At 39.6% G+C, this 23,049-nt stretch overlaps 1 protein-coding gene across 1 annotated transcript; it reads left to right on the top strand.

The window, feature by feature from the left end:
- Window positions 1–1,704: 1,704 nt before the first annotated feature.
- Window positions 1,705–22,807, top strand: LOC109033828 (uncharacterized). Its single transcript, XM_019046634.2, has 4 exons — window positions 1,705–2,105; window positions 7,015–7,377; window positions 11,975–12,222; window positions 19,099–22,807. The coding sequence occupies exons 1-4, from the start codon at window positions 2,036–2,038 to the stop codon at window positions 19,846–19,848; spliced, it is 1,431 nt and encodes a 476-aa protein (XP_018902179.2). The 5' UTR covers window positions 1,705–2,035; the 3' UTR covers window positions 19,849–22,807.
- Window positions 22,808–23,049: the final 242 nt, after the last annotated feature.

The following is a 23,049-nucleotide window of genomic DNA, read 5'->3' as shown; positions in this document are numbered from 1 at the left end:
TGATAAACCTCGAGGAATATTCGAGAGATGGAAACATCTGGAAATCTAAAAGCACTAGGACCAATAATAGTAGTAAGCTTTAGTGTAAGCCAAGTGTAAGCTTTACTGCAGGGAGAAGAAAGGGTGATTATTTCAACAATATTCCTGGCAGATTTTGGCATTAGCAAGAAACTTTGTTGCACCAGCCAAAGGAATGGTGGAGTCAGCCAGGAATGTGATGGAACTAATAATACCGCTGGCAAATGTAACGACACTTCTGCAGTTTAGCTTGGTGCCAAAATCAGCCAAAAATATTGTCGATATTATCATACTTTTTTCTTCGTGTGATTTGCGAAACTTTTCAGGTTATTCGTAGAACTTGATGCGTGTATTAAAAAATGTCTCAGGGAGAGGGAATCTCAACGCAGCAAACATTGAGAGATGAGGGGTCTAAAAGTGGATAAATTTCCTAAAAATTGTCTGAAATTAATAATTTTTAAGAGAATTTTCGAATTTTAAAGTGATTCAGAGCGTTAAGAGCTTCCTGGTTACACTGCGCTGTCTCCAAGAATAAAAGCTCGCGGAAAGTGGGAGAATTGAGATAAAACTACTCAAATCTATCCAACAATTTTACAATTTGCACCGCTACTCGCGAATTTTCCTATTTGAAATGTTAATCCGATTAACATACACTCTATTCTGGGGACCTACAAGTCGCTAATCGCGCCTAATATATGCTAATCAAACCTAAAAGTCACCAATATTGGCTCGCATTAATTGGTTCAACTTATTCGTATGTGTGCATAGCTTCTTGATCTCATATCCCATCATTCAACCGATGCAAAAGGCGATCAACATTCCAGGTATCGTATCGTAGGTGTACCTTGAACGAGGATCTGTAGTAAAGTATTTTTGATGATGAAATTTGAAATTTTCATGAAGGCTACCGAAAGGCTATTAGATAATTCATAAAAATCTCAAAAAATTATGGTTATAGGGAAACTCTCTCGGAATGAACATGTCGCATGTGTGCGGAATTTGCGATTTGATTGTTGATTCATAAGTAAAAGTTCGTGAGAAACACGATGGTGCCACTGGTTTTCTCTGAAATCAACTCCCAAGCTCAAAAAAAGCTCTCAAGTTGAGGCTAAAATGGAGGCCATTTTATTTGGGGACTCTAAAACTGAAAACACTTCAACCCTGTTAATGTATTTGCTCCCTATCTTCGCATGGAGAGTTTGTCTTGATGTAGACGTGGACTCTCAGGGTAGCGTGGGATGTCCCCTCCATTTTGGCCTCAAGTTGAGAGCTTTTTTTGAGCTTGGGAGATGATTTCAGAGAAAACCAGTGGCACCATCGTGTTTCTCGCCAACTTTTACATAAAAATCACCAATCAAATCGCAAATCCCTCACACATGCAACATCTCCATTCTTAAAAATCTCAAAAAATTATAGTTATAGGGAAACTCTCTCGCAACTGAAGAGGGTACCACTTTCACCATTTGTCTGGGAGAAAATTTTGACGTAGCCGTCGATCAAGACTGCCGTTGCGTCGACAGCTGACACGATGTTCAACGGTGGACACGATAGGAAAAAAAACAATCGTGGAAATTTAACAATGGTTAAGCCGATCTGATGAGGGTCATTGTTGTGAGTCAAGTTCATGTTCACGTGGTGCGAGCGCGGCGTCGCGACGCCCCGCGAGAGTCGTCGCGACGCCGCAGTCGAAATCTGAAACGCGATCGCGACCGAAGGCAGTTCGATCGATCTCGTTCGATCGGAGTCCTTTCACCCGGCAATTAGCACAACCCTAGTTTGCCTAGACCCTCACATCGCTTTAATTTCCATAACGTTAAGTCATAGGTTACGTACGTAACATTACGTTGAGACGTAGGTTACGCACAGTACGTTACGTAAGCCGCTCGTTACGTGAAAATTTCTATATTTTTGAACTCGCGGCTCCGAGTTTTTAGTCTGATAGTATTCTCATCCCGTGGAGTTGGGGCGCGATTGTAACGGTTGATCAACGGGTTCGGTGCCTGGTCCTCGTTTCAAAATGAAGTTCCTCTCGTCGTATTTGTCCCGCAACAAGGGGTACATCCGCCAGACTGTTGTTTGTTGTTCAGGTACGGCTTGTATTAGCCAAGTCTCTTTTCTTCTTCTAGTGGTTGAAAATACATTGACGGTGGAACTGCAAAAACGCGTCTATCGTTTGAAGGTTAGAAAATGCACTGCTTTCATTGTATTTGGGTTGAGTTTAACCGGAACGCACCAGGTCGCAACCTCACGGAAAAAAATTAAATTACTGTTTTAACAATTTTGTAGTCAAAAGAAGTGTCCGACATGTTTTAATGTAGAATTTACAATAAACCAACGCTAATTTAAACATCCTTGTGGTCAAACTAGCTCTCCACTATTGTAAGATGCACATCTGAAACATATCGGACATATTTTTTTAACAATTTAGTAGTTAAATCAGCGATCCAACTTTTCCCTTGTCGGATAAAAGTCAATTTGGAGTAGTTTTGAATTCAACTAGTTGTACACTTTCTCAAATTCAAAGTTGAGAGAGCGATTTGGATCATGAAAATAGTCGTTAAAGTATGTTTTTAACATTGAGTCCTTTGCTTCAATGGACGATGAAAACTTCAAACCAATTTTTCCGGTTTAAACTTCATGTGACTTGGCGCGTTTCTATTACAATCAGTCCATTGTATCTAGAGCGAATCAATCCATTTTCATGAAATTTTCATGGAGTATTCCTCAGTCAGAGGGAAAAATCAGTTTTCAAGGGGTGACATTGAGTATTCTTTACACAAAAAAATAAATTATGACAGGAAGTCTGCAGCATCCCAAACCGACATACGCGTTTTTGCTGTTGCACCGTCGACATGCATATACCGTGGGTATATGCATGTACCGTGGGTGTATGCATATACCGGCAATATATGAGCCACCCTTTGGTGGCTCATAAGTTACCCACAAGGAAATCAAAGGGCAAGGAAGTAAAAAAAAATAATACAGAAATACAGAAACATATAGGAAATACTGATCAGTAGCAGAGGCAGGCAAAATGTGTTTTCCAGCGAAATCTCAAGTTGCTTTGAACATCGGAAACCCCGGTTTGAGATAAAACAATATTGATTTTCAGTTTTTGGCGCTAAACACTTACGAATATTCTTAAGGACGATAATTGGGCCAAGATTTCAAAAAATGCCCATCATCGATGATTTTGTGAGCGTTTGAAGTGAAAACTTCCTCACGATTGCAACAACGTCGGCAAACTTTAACGGCTTTTTTGTCCTAAAATTTCATATGCTGCCAAAGGGTCCAAGTTTCGGAATTTGCGCCGGGAAATTGCGGCGAAATTTTTTGGAAATGCAGAATGAACTCCTTTATGCTGTGGTACAGCAATTTCCTTCCACGTTAAGACACAATTTTCCTTGCTGCAACTTCACTTTTTGCCATGAACGAAATAAACGATTTTTTCAATTCAAATGTAAGGTGGCAGCTGGCACCCGAAAGTATGCCCGTTTACAAACCCTAAACAAACCAAAATCTCAAAATATCTAGTTCAATCGCAAATGCGAGCAATGGAATCGGTGCGCGTCCTTTTATGTTGAGTTACTTTTGGATAGGCAACTAAACTAACTCCGTGGCGAAGCGTAAAGTATCACGGCAAAACGAAGGCGCTCTACGTTCAAATTGTGCTTTTGAATCTCTATCCAACTGAAAGTCTCGTTACATTGGTGCGAATTATTGCAATTTTCTGAGGAAACTGCAGCATTGAATGAGTTTCGCCTACCTTAAGAAATGGTGTTGATTAGGGCAAGCTCTTATTTCGGGAAGATCTTGAGAATAAATTGGACTTCTTGTACTAAACCAAACTCTGAAAAAATTGCTCTTAAATACCCAGTTGAACCAGCGAGGGTGCAAACGTAAAAGACAAGAGTCATTATTATTTTAAAAAAATGTATATGAGCTAGCAAGTTCCAAACTGGACTGACACCAAAGTCAAATTTAACCGGTGGTTTGGGGTGTACCAGAATCTTGACAACATCTCACAAAATAGAATGATCTCGGTCCTGATCTAAGTGCGGTCCAATCTGTTTAGGTGGTAACAGCTTGCTAAGCACACCTTCAATTGGAAAGTGACAGTTGTTTTACCCTCCCAAAAAATCAGTTCTTCTGAAATACCTACATTTGACAACCTCAGCATTGATATGATTGTTAGATACTAGATGATATTGTTTTTACAAATCCAAAAAAGTGTAATCATGAGAAGAATTTGTTCAACTAGCTTTGAAGCCCACAATCACATATTATATTTCATATTCACGGGTTTTTATTCAAGTGTTTTTTGCGGTTCGAAGAGTTTATACATAGGTTGAGTGACAGTGAGACAGTCATTGATATTAAGCAAACCAATGCCTAAGATGCCTATAAAATAACACTACAGTACAGTTTTCTTAGAGTAGGTTCCTAAAAATATTTAAAATCAGCACATTGCCGAATTCCGGAAAAATGCCCCAAGCGCCAATATTTTCAAATGAGCTCCAAATCACAATCAAATGTAATTCAGTGACATTTTCGGAGAGCTTCGTTGATCAATTTCTCTGTAAAAAAAAATAAAATGGCGGCGGACATTTTTAAACGCAGCCGATACTTTGGCCGGAAGGTGACGATATATGCTGGTTTTCGATTCATTCTCAGTGGACTGGACAGGAGAGAAAGGATATAAAAAAGAGAAGGAGGGAGAAAGAGAGGAAGATAGATGGAAAAATTAGATAAAATAAGCAAATGGGGATCATTAGGGACTTTCTTTGATGTAATAGCATATGCCCAGTGGGCAGCAGAGATCCGCCTGACAACAGAAAATTTTCATTACGACCTGGGAAGGCAAACATGCAATTTTAAGTGGCTCAATTACGCAAGGCAGAATAGAGCCTAATTTTGCAAAGTTTACGGCTAACGTGTCGCGTTGATCTCAGCTTTGCCATTCGGAAACGAACCTCAGTTTGTTTTTCTTTGGAACGTCGAACTTTTGTGCTTAATTAAGGCTTATTGTGCTCCCGCGTAACCGCTCTTAAAAAAGAATTCAAACTTCTCTACCGGGAGTCCTACTAATACATTTGCAATTTTGGACTATCGCGGACCTTCAAACGGTTAACTTTCAACTATTCAAATCGTTAAAGGTGCAAAAATTACTGATTTAAGGAGTGAATTAGTCTGAAATATGCTGCACTGTCCAAAATCTCACAAATTCTTCAATTTTCAATCTAATTCACTCCGATCTCCTCCTGTCATCCCAGGGTTATGGGGTGAGCCAGGGTTAAATTAATCGAAAATTACAGAGATATACTTGACGGATTGAAGAGCATAAAATTTAGGGCAGGCATCATTTAATGTGACATCATTTTACTTCATCACTGAGAACGTTTGTTTCTTCATCTTTAAATTTCATAATAATATCACCAACTAAGCCGTCAAGTAGAATATCGTCACTGCTATGAATGCACCCACTCACTTGAACAATTTGCATTGTTGACATTCCATCGGTTGATTGATAAATAATGCAGCAACAATAAGATAAACAATAATCAACATTATTATAAATTCCAGGACTGAGCAATGAAAGAATTAAACACAGCAGTCTTCAAATTCATGCTCATTTTGAAGAAAAGTCTTCTCCATATAGATGAAAGTATCCATGAGAAGGGTGTATGCTCCCACGATTTTTACGGGGAAAACTCTTACTTTGACTTGTAAAAGTTTCACCTGAAATCACACTGGTTAGACCTGGGACACGCCATTTGTATAGAATTCACGTGCTTCATAAGTCCTTTCAATTTGATTCATTTACACATAGTTCTATCCAGCATAAGTAAGTCCAAAATATATTCAATTTAAATTCAGACAAGCGGAACGGCAACACGCAACCTCTGCCGTGGCGAAAGATTTAAACGCGGTGTAGAGTGCCTTCATAGGGAAAGTATGGGCACTGGGGGACCCATTTCTAATTAACTTAGCCATTTTAGGCCTCAACGGACAGTATGCAATCCAACAGCATGGTTAACGTTTCATGCAAATGACCTAAAATGTAGGCAACAAGTCCAGCGAGCAGGTGATACTCGTTAAAAGTTAGCTGGAACCTCAGCCATCCAAAAACGATGAAATACACGGGCAGTAAAACACAAAATAACCCCAGCATTCGGTTGACTCTGGGGTGTCATAGGCTCTCCGCTATTTTCTACGCTAAATTTACCGCAAATTGTACCAAAATCAATACAAAATTTGAGTTGGTTTGTATTCCACTTCCTATATTAACCAAAAGTAATAATAGAATACAAATATTTGTATCAGTATAGGAGAGGAAATTTTGAAACACTGCGTAATGGAGATGCTTGGTGTCGCACTTTAGCCAGGGACATCTAGATCCCTAGCTAAGACCATAAAAAGTGTCCATTGCTTGTACTTAAGGCCTTGCCCTTAAGGGAAGTTTCATGAGTTTTGTCTCAAGTTTGAAACACAGGAATGAAACTTCTGGCAGGAATGTAAATTTCTCGTTCTTCTCTCCGAGTCCCTCACGGGCGGATCCAGAAGGGAAGGGGCTAAGGGAGCGTGCGCCCCCCAAAACCAGGAGCAAGAAACGGAAAGAAAGAAAAATAGGAAGAAACGGAGGAGAGAAGAAAAGAGGGCGCTTATATTCGGGGAAAAATCTCTTCTGCGTTCATGAAAAAATTGACTGAATGCTTTAAAATCAGGAATATTTTTTGGGGAAGCACTCTGGACCCCCTCACACCCCCCTCCCCTGTTTGAGGTGTGTGATCCGCCAATGGAGTTTCTTTTTAGACTCCATAAGAACTCTACTTGGTACACTGTGATTTGTATCGACTAACTCAAATTTTTCCCCATTTCGCAAGGGAGATTTTCCCCTGGGACAGAGCACGAAACATTTTTTGGAGGCAAGGCCTAAAATTTTTTAAACCTCTTGATTGACCTGATGATAAAATTGTTGTATGACTTGGTTGACAGTGAGCATAATGACGTTCGTGTACGGTCAACTCCTGGCGTGGCCGTCTCTGGCGATCGAGCGGATCTCCCTGGGCCAGGGCGGGTTCAACGTGACCGAGACGGAGATCTCGATCATCGTCTCGATGCCGACCTTCGGCGAGTTCCTCATGCCGATCGTCTTCGGGTTCATCCTCCTCAAGATCGGGCGCCGCTCGAACATGATCCTCAACGCGGTCATCTACATCGTCGCCTGGGGCTTCATCACCTTCGCCACCTCCCCGCTCAGCCTCATGATCGCCAACTTCGCCGCCGGCCTCGGCTCCGCCATCGCCATGATCATCGGACCCATCTTCATCGCCGAGATCGCCGACAAGAGGATCAGAGGTAACCTCTTTGCTTCATTTCAGTCGGCTCATTGTAGAAATAGACCTCTAGACATGGTACGAGTTTAAGCATTCTGATACATATACTTACATGTTTCGTAATCAAAATTTCTAGTAAAACACAATTTGCGCAATGAAAATTATGTACTGAAACCAATTCCTAACGGAGATTTTAACATTATTATTTTACATTCACTGGAAAAAAAACACATTGGATCTAGAGTCCAGACTCTTGAAAACATTGACGAGAAAAGGAACTCTTGATTCAATCAGATTTAAACTTAAATCAAAAGGAAATCCGCTCAAATTAAGAGGCTTGGTTCTTGATTTAAGCTTAAATCTGATTGAATCAAGAGTATTTTTTCTTGTCCATGTTTTTAAGAGTCCGCTCCGAAATTTCAGAAATTTATGAATGATAATGAAAAATACCGGTTCCTTTGCAATGGAGTGGGCAAACATTTCAAAATCATGAATCACTTAAAAAACGCTGATTCCGCGAGTTTAAATATTAGAGCCAAACACAGCGCAGAGGCCTACTGCCAGCGCGACACGCGCACTGGCGCCTACAAACCTAACATGGGATACTTCACGCATTGCGCAATGCGTGAAGTATCCCAGTTAGGTTTGTAGGCGCTAATGTGCATGCCACGCTGGTCGTCCTCGCCCGCCGCGCTGCGGCGTGCCTCGGCGCTTCAAGCAACTATTTCACAACAGAGGTGTTGCACAGTATCATACGAAATTGAAGGCACTCCAACGTATCAGATCTTCGTCGCTTTCTTCTTTCAGTCGGCTCATTGTAGAATTGGACCACTAGACAGGGTACGAGTTTAAGCATTCTGATACTTACATGTTTCGTAATCAAAATTTCTAGTAAAACACAATTTGCGCAATGAAAATTATGTACTGAAACCAACTCCTAACGAAGATTTTAACGGTATTATTTTATTATATGTAACGACGTCGTGGACGTCCTGTGAAAGGTTGGCGACAAGGGGTGGAGGAGGAGATCAGAAGGTGCCAATTGCCTGATGATCTCTGGGAGGATAGGGGGCAATGGCGATTGGGCGTCGCAGAGCGCGAGGCTGCGCTATAAAAGCGGCTTTATATATGTATTTTACATTGGTTACGGGAAATTTGAACTGTCAGCTCACAAGAAACTCAAAGCTCTAAGTTAGTCAAATCGCGCCCTATAACGGTTTCGCAAAGCCTCTCAATCGAGCAATGTTTCCTGCATACCCTGTGTTGTATAAACTATGACAATTTGCTATAGCTGAGCCAAAGCGTCAAGATAGAGGTTGTCAGATTTTCATATCGGAGAGACTGTCATGGTATCGTTTAGCGCGCGATGTGAGTTTTCATGAGCGGGTGGTTTGAATTCATGCATCAAGAAACATTAAATATCTTCGTTAGGTTTTGATTCCAGTAATTTTTGTCGCGCTCATCGTGTTTTACTTGCAATTTTGGTTACGAAACATGCATCAGAATGCTTAAACTTGTACCTTGTCTTGTGGTCCATTGGTAGACAAAGAAGACAACAGCGGGCTGAGTGTTGAAAAGACGAAGCTATAGACAAAGAAGACATAGAAGTATGGAGCGATCCTATCGGTTGAAATGGGTGGTTCCTATAGACTTAGACACGCATTGCGCAATGCGTGAAGTATCCCAGTTAGGTCTGTAGGCGCTAATGTGCATGTCACGCTGGTCGTCCTCGCCCGCCGCACCGATGCATGCCACGGCGCTTCAAGCAACTATTTCGCAACAGAGGTGTTGCACAGTATCATATGAAATTGAAGGCACTTTAACGTATCAGATCTTCGTCGTGAATACTCCTTCGAGCTGATTATTGATTTTGATAGACAAAGCCCTAGACAAAGATAAAAGAGATTTGGAGGGATCCTATTGGTGGGAGCGGGTGGTTGCAATGGACAAAGGAGGTAGGTAATAGACTAACTAACGACAACTCTCGAGAGACCCGACAGTTAGTCCATCATTTTCTCCCTAAGTCTATAGGAACCACCTATTTCAACCGATAGGATCGCTCCATACTTCTTTGTCTTCTGTGTCTATTGCTTTGTCCATCAATATCAACAATCGGCCAGCTGGTTATCAAAAAATGACATTCTCAGCAGTATTTATACTGCCATGCTAATGGGAAACGCCGTATAAACCTTTAGGCTTTGCCAAATTTCCTTTGACAAAATGCAAATTTTCAAGAAAAGATGTGAATATTTTTGTTCCAATTTTTCAGAGAAGTTTATTTGCAATTTAATCGAAATTATCCAAAAATCTCAAGGAAAAACATGCATAACTTTCTTTAAAAATAGATCTATTATCTTGGAATGTTGGCAACTCTTGAATGTTCTACGGTGTTTTTCCTTAGCACGGCAGTATAGTCGTTCTCGTCAAAACGGTTTTATAATTGTAAATTTTCATTTTACTCAAGTCAAGTCTGGTTCAATCGAGAATAAATTAGAACTCAAAAAAATAACTTGCAGGTGCCGCAAGCCCACGCATATTACTCTGTTTGAGGAAGAATATGGTTAAATTAATGAGAGACTTGGCAACGGCGAACTTTGCGTTTCGTGCATGTTTGCACTCATCGGTTTGACATGGGTAACCCCTGATTAGCTTTGACTATTCGTGACTCTAATTACAGCATGTGTCAATCGACAAGTCCTCCTCTTCCGCGCTTATAAGCCAATTTTGTCCTGCTTCGGGGAGCGTGCCACACTACCACACTTGTGTTTGCAAATCTATCATCTCAAATCTCAACACTTAATTATTAATCCGTTATGTGATTTACGATGGAGGTAACGCGCGACCACAGCTATTCAGTCGTAAGCAGAGACAATATAGGGTGATGCAGAGATAAACTGCCAGAATGCAGGAGCGTTTCTGTTGGTCGAAATAAGACCTTTTTTATTTTATGAATCTGATTACATTTTGCAATGAGGAACCACTATCTCTGGCTCTTCCATAAAAACGCATATCTGTATAGGGAAACCAATGACACGTATGCTGTTTCTAAAATGAGTTAAAAATAGGGGTTCCCTATTGCAAAATGTACTCCAATTGTTTGCCGGTATCGCTTTTTAGGGGGCCATAACCTCCCTACCTTAAGTCCTGGGAAATACATCGTGTTCCTTACATTTTGGCAGCGGAAATAATGCACCGAATCTAAAAAAAGTAAAAATAGTACGTGCCCATAAGTTGATACACTGAATTCATACCTGACATTCGAAAAATCGAAATTTAAGTTATGAGTGGTTTTTTTTTTTGGGGGGGGGGGGGGCTGGACTTAGAAAGACCAATAATTTGGTTTCTTGGCGAATCAAGATGGTATTTTGCGAACCTCGCGAAACCCAAGTTTTAACTGAGATTTCGATTTTTCTAATCTCACTGATAGATGCGTACCAATTTAAAGAAGACTCGGTTCATTACCTTTGCCAAAATGAAGGGAAAGTGATTTATTTCCCAGAATTTTCGATTAAATAAATCACCTCTGGAAAAAATTCAATATGCAGAAGAGAAAAATCTTATTGGAATCCGTAGAACACGTTCCTTCAGCCCGGTGGCTTTTCCTCAAATTACCCTGTGTATTTCAGAGACTCCACACTGCTAAATTACCTTTTGTGAAAAAGTTATGCATTTGGAAGTCAACGCTCAGACTCTCCTTATTATCATGACTCTTGCCCAAAGAATTAAAACAATTCATTGGTTTATCAATCCTAACCCATTTTGCAGAACTCGCTTGGCTTGGCAAAGGGAGGCAAGACATTCACGAATTGTCATTGCGTGAATTTCATTTGGTTTTTTGCTCAACAAGTTGCTCATCAATCATCATTTGGCGTAAAGTAGCGTTGACCTCCGAAGTCATGCCTCACCCGAATAAACATTGCTCAGATTGTTAGTTCGGGGTTTCTAATACGGACATTTCGCAATAGGGAACTACAATTTCTAGCTCATTTTAGAAACAAAATATGTGCTATTTGATTCTTTATGCAGAAAGGTGCTTTTATGGAAGAGCCAGGGATAAAGGTTTCTTATTGCAAAATTTAATCCGTATCGTCCCTCTGCATTCGTTTCCTTGGGTTTCTCGGGGGTGTGGGTCACACACTGAAAAAAAATTCTCGGCGTTTTTACCAATGTCCGTTGGTACCTTTACCACCTCACTTTTTTTTACCAATTATTGGTAATTTTATCAAGAGAGACTGGTAAGTTTACCTAAAAACCGGTATTTTCACTGCTTTTTCAGGTAAGAATACCACTTTTATTGGTAATCAATTCCCGGTAACTTTGCCATTTTATCTCGGTAATTCTATCACAGGCGATGAAAAATATCGCCGTTTTTACCAAGGTCCGGTAAAATTACCGAGAGTTCTTGGTAAAATTACCATTCATGGAATTGGTAAGAGAAAACTGGGATCAAATAGAACCCTGAATTCTTCGTAATTTTACCCTTTTCTTAGTAAATACACCAAGATTTTTTTTTTTAGTGCAGCTCTGCGTGACATTATAATTCGTCAAGGTTACATTTACAGAGATAAAAAACAGCATTTGACTTGAACCGACATAATTTAAGGAAAATTTGTTTCCAGGCTCACTGATCAGCGTTTTTATAACGGCAATCGCAATCGGAGAGGTGTTCTCGACGAGTGTGGGGATCATACTGACTTACTTCCAGCTCAACTTGATATCTCTCGTCTTGGCGGTGGTCACCTTCTTCAGCATCGTCCTACTAGCCACGGAGTCACCGAGTTGGCACATCATGTGTGGCAAACAAGAAAAAGCCGAGAAGTGCTTTAGGTATTACTGGAACTCAGCTTTTGGAGTCGAGGAGGAAAAGGTTTGTACTACTTTGGATTAAAGTTTTAAATTCCAAACAGTCTGTACAGATACACTGGTAAAAAAACCTCTTGGTTCAAGACTGCAGTTTCTTGTCGTAGGATTTAAGAGTCTGGACTCTTGTTTCAATGCAAAATCTGCTTGAATCAATGCAAAATCCGCTTGAGACAAGAGTTCAAGACTCTTAAATCCGGTGACAAGAAACTGCACTCTTAAGTCAATGCGATGCGGCATTGGCCCAAGAGGTTTTTTTTTTTACCAGTGTATGAGTGTTATGGAGGTTCTACTCGTAATCGCGGTGAGAAAAAATTTCATTTTAATCAAAATGAACTTCCTCTTTTAATTTTCCGAAAAATTATCTTGGTCTCTCAACGAGCTAAAATTCCTCTCTATCTAAAAATTGAGTGTGTGAGAATGAGAAGGAATTTTCCTTCAAAACAGACTATATTTTTTTTTAAAAAAACGCGGAATTATTTTTCGTGAATATTCAGTGGAATTTTCTTTTGATTAAAATAATACGATTTTTCCCTTTAATGGTAAACCTGCTGGTAGGTTTCAATTCTCTTCACACATCAAGCCAGACAAAAATACTAGTGTAAAACATGAGTATAATTATTATTGAGGGGCTTGGAGGACACGGCACATTAGTGCAGTTTTTGCTAATTCGAGAGATACATACTTGAAGTGTCGAAATTACAGGGATCTTTGTGGTGGAGAGAAAATTAGTTAGAGAAAATAAGTTTTTGGTGCTAAGCATTAATATCTAAATTTTTTCAAAAACTGCACTTGTGCGCCTTGTCCTCTAAACCCCTCAATTCAAGTAATTGATAATATATACGAATCATATTGCTGTAAAATATTATCACGAGGGATTAGGCATCCCGTTATTCAATAATTATCTAATTTTTAAGCCACAGTCATGTTCCTTTAAAGCTGAGATGCCAACTTTTTTTTGTTTTCACGCTATTAGAAACTCACGAAAGTGTTGCCTGATGAATTACTGAAATGTGGCATTTTAGACCAGTCGTTTATATTCGAAATCTATTTAAAATGGAAAAAAATGTAATTTTGAAACAGACCTCCCACTTTCCTTACTGAAAGTCCGTAAATTTTGAAAGCGTAATTATTTTGCAACATATATCAAATGTCTGAGTGCCTCTTAAGATTGACACTACTCTCTTCAAATCTCTAATCTTTTAATGTCAAGCTTACACACGGAAAAGGGGACAATCCGAAATCCTCAAGTGGATTAATCATATTTACCATTCATAAAACCGCGTCAGCCAGACAAAGAGCACCGTGAAATAATAAACAGAATCCATGTGCACTCTTACCCAGTAGTGTTGGCTAGGTAGGGTCCGGTTGTTATGACATACAGTTTTTACGATAGGAAAACTACCGATGTTCCAGCACGACTTTCCTTTCATTACCTTAGAAAGAGATGGAAAAAGTAAGAAGTGGTACTCGACATTGAGTATAGAAGTCTCCTTGTAAATTATTATTTTTTATCGTATCGAATTCGAGTCAAAAATTGATAACAGCGCTTTTTCCACTAATCGATCGCTTAAGTTTTTATACTTAACAAATAAATCAATGCATGATCTCATTGCTCGGTGCAAAAACAACCATCGATTAAATTGCAGATGCATATTCCGTCACCATACGAGGATAGATTGATGAGTCAAACGCCAAAAGATCTCAATTGTACAGCAACATTTATCGGAAACAGAAAAGCGGTGTTTTTCCTCTCTCTCTCGTGCATATTTACCCGTGATTGAAGCGCAAATTTCGAGAAATAATAACCTTCTAAATCAAGAACACCGCCGTCTTTTTCTTAGTTAATGACAGAAATTATTATTGGAATTTATATTGGATATATTTATATTGGATTGGAATTATTATTGGACAGAATTATTAAAGTAGGTCAGGCCGTTGGTAGTTAGGCGACTGGAAAAATTCAGGAAAAATTTGGAAAATTTTGGTTTTGTCGAAGAGAGAAAGTTTCGTCCGGTTTGGGGATTTTTTCCATGAGGTATACAAAGACGCGTATCGTACTACACTAAAAAAAAGTGTGGTTTGTTCTACAGTGATATGAGTATGGTAATCACCAACAGACTCCATACTAGCATATACAGCACCGCAAAAAAGTGAAGTTAATTTAACATTCTGGATGTAAAAAAAGTGTGCGAGAACTTATAAAATACTGAAATACCCGACGGAGCAATTACTTTAGGAAGGCCAAGACGTAAAACCAACTGCTGTGACGGGTAACTTAGCATTTTATAAGTTCTTGCTTTTTTTTTTTACATCCAGAATTTTAAATCAACTTCACTTTTTTTCGGTGCGTTGAAATGCATTCACTGAAAGTATGGTTAATGCTGCCAGACGTTTGGTGATCTCAACCCTAGAGTATCACTGTGCCAAAAATCATGTAAGCTCAAATAGAATTCCAATACTTCTGGTAAAATTTGCCTCAGTGTAAATTCTGGGACGATGAGCCCCCTGGTAAAAATTGGCAGTAGAATCTGTGTTCCAAAATATCATAGACTTACAGCCGGCTGTAAGATTTCCAATAGCTTCTATAGCCGGCTACACAACTTCTTATAGCCTTTTATATCCGATGACGATTAAGCAACAGCCAGGCGATAAAGTGTATGCGAAACGTTACTAATTACGGATGCTAGGACTTAGTGAGTTTTTGGATTATTGCGCTCTTTTTGGGCCGTAGTATCTTGATTTATTTTGCGAGGAAAGCTCCGTACTTTTGATGGATGCCTGCCATTACTAATATATTAGAGCGCCTTCAGTTACGTATGATACTGTGCAATACCTCTGGTGTGAAATAGTTGCTTCGAACGCCGTGGCACGCTGCGGCGCGGCAGGCGGACAGCCAGCTCGAAACGCGCATTAGCGCCTACAAACCTGACAGGGATACTTCACGCGTTGCGCAATGCGTGAAGTATCCCTGTTAGGTTTGTAGGCGCCAGTGCGTCGCCGCTCCGCTTTGTGTTAGGCTCTAATATTTCATCTGGCGGAGTCAGCGTTATTCAACTCATGATTTTGAAATGTTTGCACATCCTGTATGGATTATTCTCACTTTAATTGATGAAAAAAATATGTATTAAAGGAAAATATAATGTGTGTTTTGTAAAAAATTAAGGTGGCTCCGTATCAAACTTAATGATTTCCAAAGCACACGAATTTCTACACAATTTATTATAACCTTTTATAATTGATGGCGAAAAAGCAACAACCAGGCGATAAAGTGTAAAGCCCGGCGAAAGGAACTATAGCCCGGCTGCATACTTTTTTATCGCTTCGTATAGCCCGCCCGTATGATTTTCTCCGCATTCTACATCCAGCTATATGATTTTCTGTAGCCCTCTTTAGCCGGCTATAAGAATTCCTATGGTATTTTAAAACGCAGCTCTTATCGCCAATTCTTACCAGGGCCTCTAATTCTGACTGATGCATGAGATCAATTATCTGTGCGGGGAAAGTAACGGCACGTATGCTGTTTCTAAAATAAGTTAGACAGAAAGGTTTCTTAGTCTAAATTGTAGTCCATATGACCTGTCCCAACAAATTATCAAGCTACTTGAGCCTCAACAAGCGATTTGTCGTGTGGAATAGACAGACTCTTTGAATGCGCCCCTCAGACGGTTCTAGATTGTTCGACGAGGATTTTTTTTAGCACTTGACGATTATGGTCATCGTCAATTGTTCGCTCGTCCACGTGGCCAAACGAACAAAAAAACAGGTTTACAATTCATGGTGTCTCGGTCGTCCAATCGCTTAGCTCAAAAATAGAATTTTTTCGTACGAGTATTCATATGCTACGTTAAAGTAAATGACACAGACCGTTTTGCGGAAAAATTATTTTTTCAAGTTCTCTCTTGAATAGACTCAAAAAACTAATAAATATTTAAATAGTCATTTTCTGGGCAAGGGGACGTAACTTAATTTCAAGGTTGCAAATCGATTTAACATATGCACAGTCGCAGAAACCTAGCTTCGATTTTTATGACTGAATACTTCGACTACCTGAACCGCAAAAGTTTCCAAAACCGAATCGACGATTGGAATCGGTTACAGAAATGTATGATTGTGTACGGTGATTATGTACTTCACAGGTTACTCAGTGTATGACTGCGGCAAAATTCCTTTTTTGGCGCGTATACGTAGTATACCGCCTTTGCGATCGTTTCGACCCCCCACTCGATACAATAACCGAGTCCCTTAGTTCCTTACCGAAAAGTGACTACCGCGAACTTCTGAGATTTTCCAAAGCGTGTAAAAAGTTTATTTATCCGTCAATGATTATGATTTAAAGTTGTTTCTCATTCTGGGGGTCTCTAGTTTATGTGTAATGAATACCAAGAGTCTGCGTTACTTGGTTTTTTTTGAAAAAACCTTAGAATGCGACGCGCTGATTTAAAATATGCATATATAAGCAGAAGCAAGCGAACTGATTCGAGGATGGCTGATCAGGTCGGCACTCGTTGAATGAGAATTTCACTTCTTCGTTTTGTTTAAAACGTTGCTTTGACGGATCTCCACAACGGTGTTATGATTTTCAAAATTTGGTACTCCTTGCTCTGATAGCCGGGCCAGCAGGATAGTGGTAAGTGCAATCTGTGATGAGCCTCGAGACTCATTAGACCATGTGCTAACCGTGGCCCATACAGAAATTCACTCCCCTATCAGGCCAAAACAGTGCTCAGGCAGGCACAAAACCCAGGTAGTGTCCCGGTCCTGGCTCGGTTCGCCGCGTCGCTTCCCAGCTGAAAACAAAAGGCGACCCTCGCGGTCCTCGTCACAGTCAGACCTAATTACTTTCACTCGATTACCCATTTCACCGTCACGCTGGGATCCATCAAATTTTCGAAAAAATTGTTTCGCGAGTACTTAGCAATTTTTTCCTTACTCTCCATTCAAAGACGAATTGAAAGAGGTCTCATTCATAAAAATCGGCCGAATAGAAGAGAAGTTACAGTATTCGAAATTCGAAGAAATCAACGAAACTTCTCCAAACAAAAAATAAAATGAAGGGGAAAAAAGACATGTATAAATTACAATTAAATATAATTGACCTCAGAATTTGGCAAGCAATTCAACTATATAACGAAGAAAAAATTGGGAGAAATTACAAAAAAATTCGCCTCTTGCAAGGGGCTTCCTTGTAAGAATTTTGATCTGAAGGCAAGGATTGAATTCCAGCGCAATACACCATACAATACATGGTGTGCCTGAACGAAAATTTTTTTTTTGTGTCAAAATCGAAAATTCTTTATATTTTTTAACTACAGTGTCTCTTGAGTCGTTTAAGCCAAAAAAAAATTCCGTCAAGATTCTGGAAAGTAAAGGCGCTTTAAAAGTATTCTGGGGCTATGTATCCTAACTGTGTCCACACATGGTTTCTGTTCAGCTTATCCATGTGTAAGTATTTTTACACGTAGAATCTAATTTTCACGTCAGGGAGTTGACACATCTCGATTTTTTCGAGTTTATACGGAAAATTGATGGTTTTTCGGGATTGAAATTATTATTGTTTCATGAAAAATAAATGTACCCAAAATGACTATAGCATATTGATTTTTATATATTTGCACCCACGAAATTGGTTGGTAAATTCAACGAGTGAGTGCATCGACCTGGTATATCAAGTTTCTGCAATTTTTACGGCAAATCGGTAGATTTTCAGGATGTAGATTGCTTACTTTCAATTCATGAATGAATAAAGCATGGACATGGTTGAACTTCTTTGCATGGAAATACGTTTAAAATAACAAAATCAAGACATATTTAATGCAATTACATTTATATCAAGTCAATTTCTTTTCAATAATATATCGGGATTTATAATAGGTACCGGTGATTTGGATATTTTAGCCCCAAAAATACCTTTAAATCGACTGTATCTTTCAGGAGTTCGACAGAACTTTTCCTTTCTTCGCTTAAATTATTCCGTAGCACTTTTCTTCAAGAATCTGATAAGATATTGCTGGGGGCAGATCAAAAAACTTAAACTCGTTCGAATGGCTTTCTACATTCACTATACACGGTCTCGTCAAAGTGCGTCGTCGAAGAGTTGGATCGTATGAATTCTCTTGTTGTGCTACTTGCCTATTTTGAAATCTCTGTAAATGAAAACTAAAGGGGTTGATATGTGTGAGTTAATGACGCGCCTTATCAACACATTGTGTTGGAGTTCACTGCTTGTTTCTTATCTGCTTGTGCACCAGCGTATCAGACAAGAGTATAAAGGAGGGTACATCAAAGTTAAAACTAGTTTGTATCCTGACCATTATTGCCTGAAATTGAAATACATTACTTCAGTCATTTCTCGAGGTTAATGTGAACCAGATCTGGGCCCGAAACCTTTTAACCGAAAAAAGTTTATCTGCGATGGGAACCGTATGCAGAGAGACAGTTTTTGCATGAATGTGGCCAATTCATAATTCTTTTTTCCGACCTATCACTGGACATGTCTGACACGTTGACCCTTATTTTTACTCAAGTAGCACAGTGCAACAAAAAAATTGAAATAAAATTGCGATCTAATGTAATCAAATTACAATATTTTTATATTATCTAGTCAATGAATGCCGATTTTGAACGATCAATTTTCGATGAACTTCATGTATCAGAAAGATAGGCAATTCGCAATGCAAAGAAAAATTCCAAATGTTTCCAATTTCACTGCAATAAATTTCACTAAGAGTTGTCCCTCCCATCAGGAGATAGGCAACATACACAACACTCTAATGCAGTTGCAATAATATTATCGTGTCATCGCAATTAATTGCAATCCATGATATAAGGATAAAAGAAATTGCTCGTTATAAGTGTACTTACACTACTATTCTCATTCCAGGTTGCGGCAGGCCTCGCCGAGCTGAAAGAAGTAGTAGAAGAAGAGATGAAATCCGCATGCTCCTACCTAGAACTTTTCCGTACCCCTAGCAACGTCCGTGCCTCCATCATCGTCATCGCCCTGTCCATCTTCCAAGCCTCGAGTGGGATCATCGCCATGCTCACCTACGCTTCGACCACCCTCCCTAAGTACGACGGCTTCTGGCAGCCCAACCCCACGATGGCCCTCGTCAACCTCCTCGACCTCATCTTCAACATCATCTCCGTCGGGCTTATTGACCGCCTCGGCCGGAAACCGCTGAGCATCATCTCCAACGCGGGCGATGCCGTCGGCACGGGCATCATCGCCTCCTACTTCTTCATCGACGAGTACACCAACCTCGACACCTCCAACATCAAATGGGTGCCCTATATCGGCATCCTCGTTTTCATCTCCTCCTATGGTGTTGCCATGGCGACCATGCCACATATCCTCGTCGGCGAACTGTTCCCGGCCAACGTCAGGTACCACGCGTCCGTGGTTTCTGTCGTCTGTATCGCCGGCGCCTTCGCTTTCTTCAATTTCATCTACCTCCACGTCTGTAGGGTTGCTGGTGTGAGCGTTATGTTCTTGATCTTCACGATGTCCAGTGTGGCGGCGACCATTTTCTCGTACCTCTACATGTTCGAGACGAAGAATCTCTCGTTGTCGGAGATTCAGATGAAGGCTATGGGGAAGAGTCAACCCAAAGAGGTTTTGTCGAAAGCGTGATTGTCTAAGGTTAGTCTTAAAGATCGATTCTTAGTCACGCCGAGCAAAAATGGTAGAAGAAAAGAAGTTGTGTATATTGAACCGACTCGCCTTTGATCGGTTCGTGCGTCACAGCGGGCTGATTATTGAAATTGATAGACAAAGCAGTAGACAAAGAAGACGAAAGGGATTTGGATGGATCCTATCTCTGGAAGAAGGTGGTTGCAACGAACAAAGGAGGTAGGTAAAAGACTAACTATCGGCAACCCACGAGACCCCATTGTTAGTTCATTATTTTCTCTCTTTTAGTCTATAGGAACCAACCATTTCAACCAATAGGATCGCTCCATGCTCCTTACGTCTTCTTTGTCTATAGCTTTGTCTATAAATTCCAATAATCACCCCGCAGATCTGTTTCTGTATGAAAGGTCATATGTTGAGATTGCCGGACAAATAGTTTGTGCACGCGACTTCTATGAATGTGTATGAGAGGCTGTCCGACCGCTATGTTACAGCAAGAGGACTTTTTTCCTTATAAGGCTCTGCTGTAGCTACTACGTCCAATCATGATTTCTCCTAACATGCCGAACAGCTACTGACGAGTAACATGCTCAGCCGTTTGTTTGACGCATGGGCAAAACTGGGAATTTTTCTGGTGGAACCAGAGAGACATCCCAAGAGCAACTTTGAGCTGTTTTTATTAGAAAATTGATGGATTTGACAGTGAAAACTCAACAGTGTGACTCTTAATTTTGCGGAAATTATTCACCTTATACGACCAAATTTTGTCATATTGTGCCATTAAAATAATATCGATGATAGTGAAATGATTTGAATACTACTTTGCATACCAAGAGAAAAGTCTCGGCTTTCTGATATTTGTGTTAAAGTTCGTCGAATGCGACTCGTTAGAACAGATCTCAAATCCCGGCATGATGAAGTGTGCCGTTTGAAGACCGGAGAAAAAATGTCTGTCATACAATTCTCGCAATATTAGTAAATTTTACTTATTTATTGTAACATAAAATGTATATATTTAGATTTAAGTCAGCCACATACAACACAAACTGTGAATTCAATAAAAGAGGCCAAGCAATCACAGGTAAAAGGAAAAGAGCAAGGTTCAGACGTGAAAAATTGTTACAACAAGTGATTCAATTTTAAAGTTTCTTGTACTAATCCATCTTTCTGTTTATTCTACGCTCTAAAAAATTTGAATTGCAAAAACTGAGTCATCAAGTCATCGAATGCATTCGTCTCAAACATGTGTATTCTATATATGGCAAGTAGGTATATAAAAAGGGGAAAAAATTTAATACTTTTAAAATCACAATAAAGGTGTTTATTGCCGGAACTTGCATCCGAATGCCCTTTAGGTATCACAGTAAAATTTTCCAAACATCATGCACCAAACTGAATTGGCAGGGTTAATTTAACTCCATCTTTCTTCACTCTTTGCGGTATTAAAAAGAGACTTTCTGAAAATGAACCTCTGAATTTTTTTTCAGACGCACTAAACCTGCCAATATGGTCGCTCAGTAAAACCAACATGTTAATAACATAATCATCTCGATTTTTCTTTTGTTTCTCTTCGGTATAGACTCGCCTGAAACTTCAAGCACTTTTCAAACTCTGCGCTTCTGCACTTGTGCACAATCTAAACCACCAGATGATAAACGTTGCCCCCCTATTTTTCCTTTTATCTTTCTGCACGTTCAGTCAGTACTGGAAATTTAAAAATAAGAAACTCAACAAAAATTATCAAAAAAGAAAAACATTTTTTTATGACGTAATAACGCGAGGAATACCTCATTTCATCCAGAGTGGCAGTGAGAATCGTTTCAGGAAACAGAAAACTTCGTTGAGAAGTTGTAACTTGGAGATGGGAGGGGGGGTGATGTCCGAAACTAAGATGAGTAGTGCATACCTCTGAACCAGATTTAGCGGAAAACGCCAGACTTCTACCGTATGTTGAAATTAAAGTTACTTTTCAGCGCCAAAATTGTGAATTTGTATAAGATTCCTCGACTCTTACGTGGTTTCTATCTAGCAAGCAAGTCAACGTGTATTACATCACTGATTTGGCAACATTGGTGAAGATTGAAGTTGTACTTCTGACCGAGAGAAGGCGAAAATGAAACCGGAAACTTTGCCAAGTATCCCATGCCAACTTGTTCAAACTTTGAAGCTTTCCTTTACAGCTCGTGGTGGGGTGAACTCTGACGGAGGAGTTGAAAGCGCTGAATCGAAAAATTATTTGCAGGGACGAAACTCATGCGCAAATTATTCAAGTTGCCCTACGGTAACTGCCTGATCAAAACACCTATCTCAGTTTACAAACTTGCGAATTGTCCAACTTAATTGATTTTTTAAATGGGAAACTTATAAACATAATTTCATGTTAACATGTATTCAGTGCCTGAAAAATTCGGTATGCATAATTTTGACGGCATGTATATCGACGGCGTAAGTCAGCAATCACATAACTCGGTTTGCGACGTCGCTAACTTCCTGTCATACTTTATTTTTGAAACGAAAAACTACTCAACCGTAATTCTTTAAAACTGCCATGATTTTTCTTCTCTGTACGGAGAAAATTCTGCAAAAACTTCAAGGAATGATGTCAACTTGTTCTCCTTTAAAAAAATAAAATAGAGGCGGCAGAGATTTTCAAACACCACTAACGAGATATGCGGTTGCGGACTTACGCCGTCGATATGCTTTAGGAGTGTGGCCTCATTGTCTGATTTTGCATCGTGTCTTGAAGTGTAACAATAACATGAATAACTTTTTTAAGTGTGTCTGCGTGCTATCATCTGGTCTGAGCTATTCCTTTGATTTTGTTCCTTCTATAATTTATTTAAAAGTTCGTTCTTGTTTTTCAGCATTGGTTGGTTTAGCTGTAGTTCCTAATAGTTATTGTACCTGCAACCACTTTGTTAAATGAAATTTGTAAATAAAGTTATTTTTTTATTACTACGTTAAACTTTTCGATGTGACTTACACCGGCAATCTTCAGAATTTGCGTATTTCCATGCTACGAGCAATGAATGCGTTACATTCCAATCGTTGCTCCTCTGACGTTAGGGTGAGTCTCAATTTCCACATGAGCCGTAATTTCCATGTAATTTAATGCTTTTTGGAGCTTACGTAGAACTACAGATACGCTCTTATGTCTGAAGAGCGATAGAGTGTCAAACCAAGATGACCAGCAATGTTGAT

The sequence above is a fragment of the Bemisia tabaci genome, chromosome 8 (genome assembly GCF_918797505.1).
Source record: "Bemisia tabaci chromosome 8, PGI_BMITA_v3".
NCBI classification, from domain to species: Eukaryota; Metazoa; Arthropoda; class Insecta; order Hemiptera; family Aleyrodidae; genus Bemisia; species Bemisia tabaci.
Note: the sequence above shows the minus strand (reverse complement) of the source record. Positions and strands in the feature narration are given on the sequence as shown.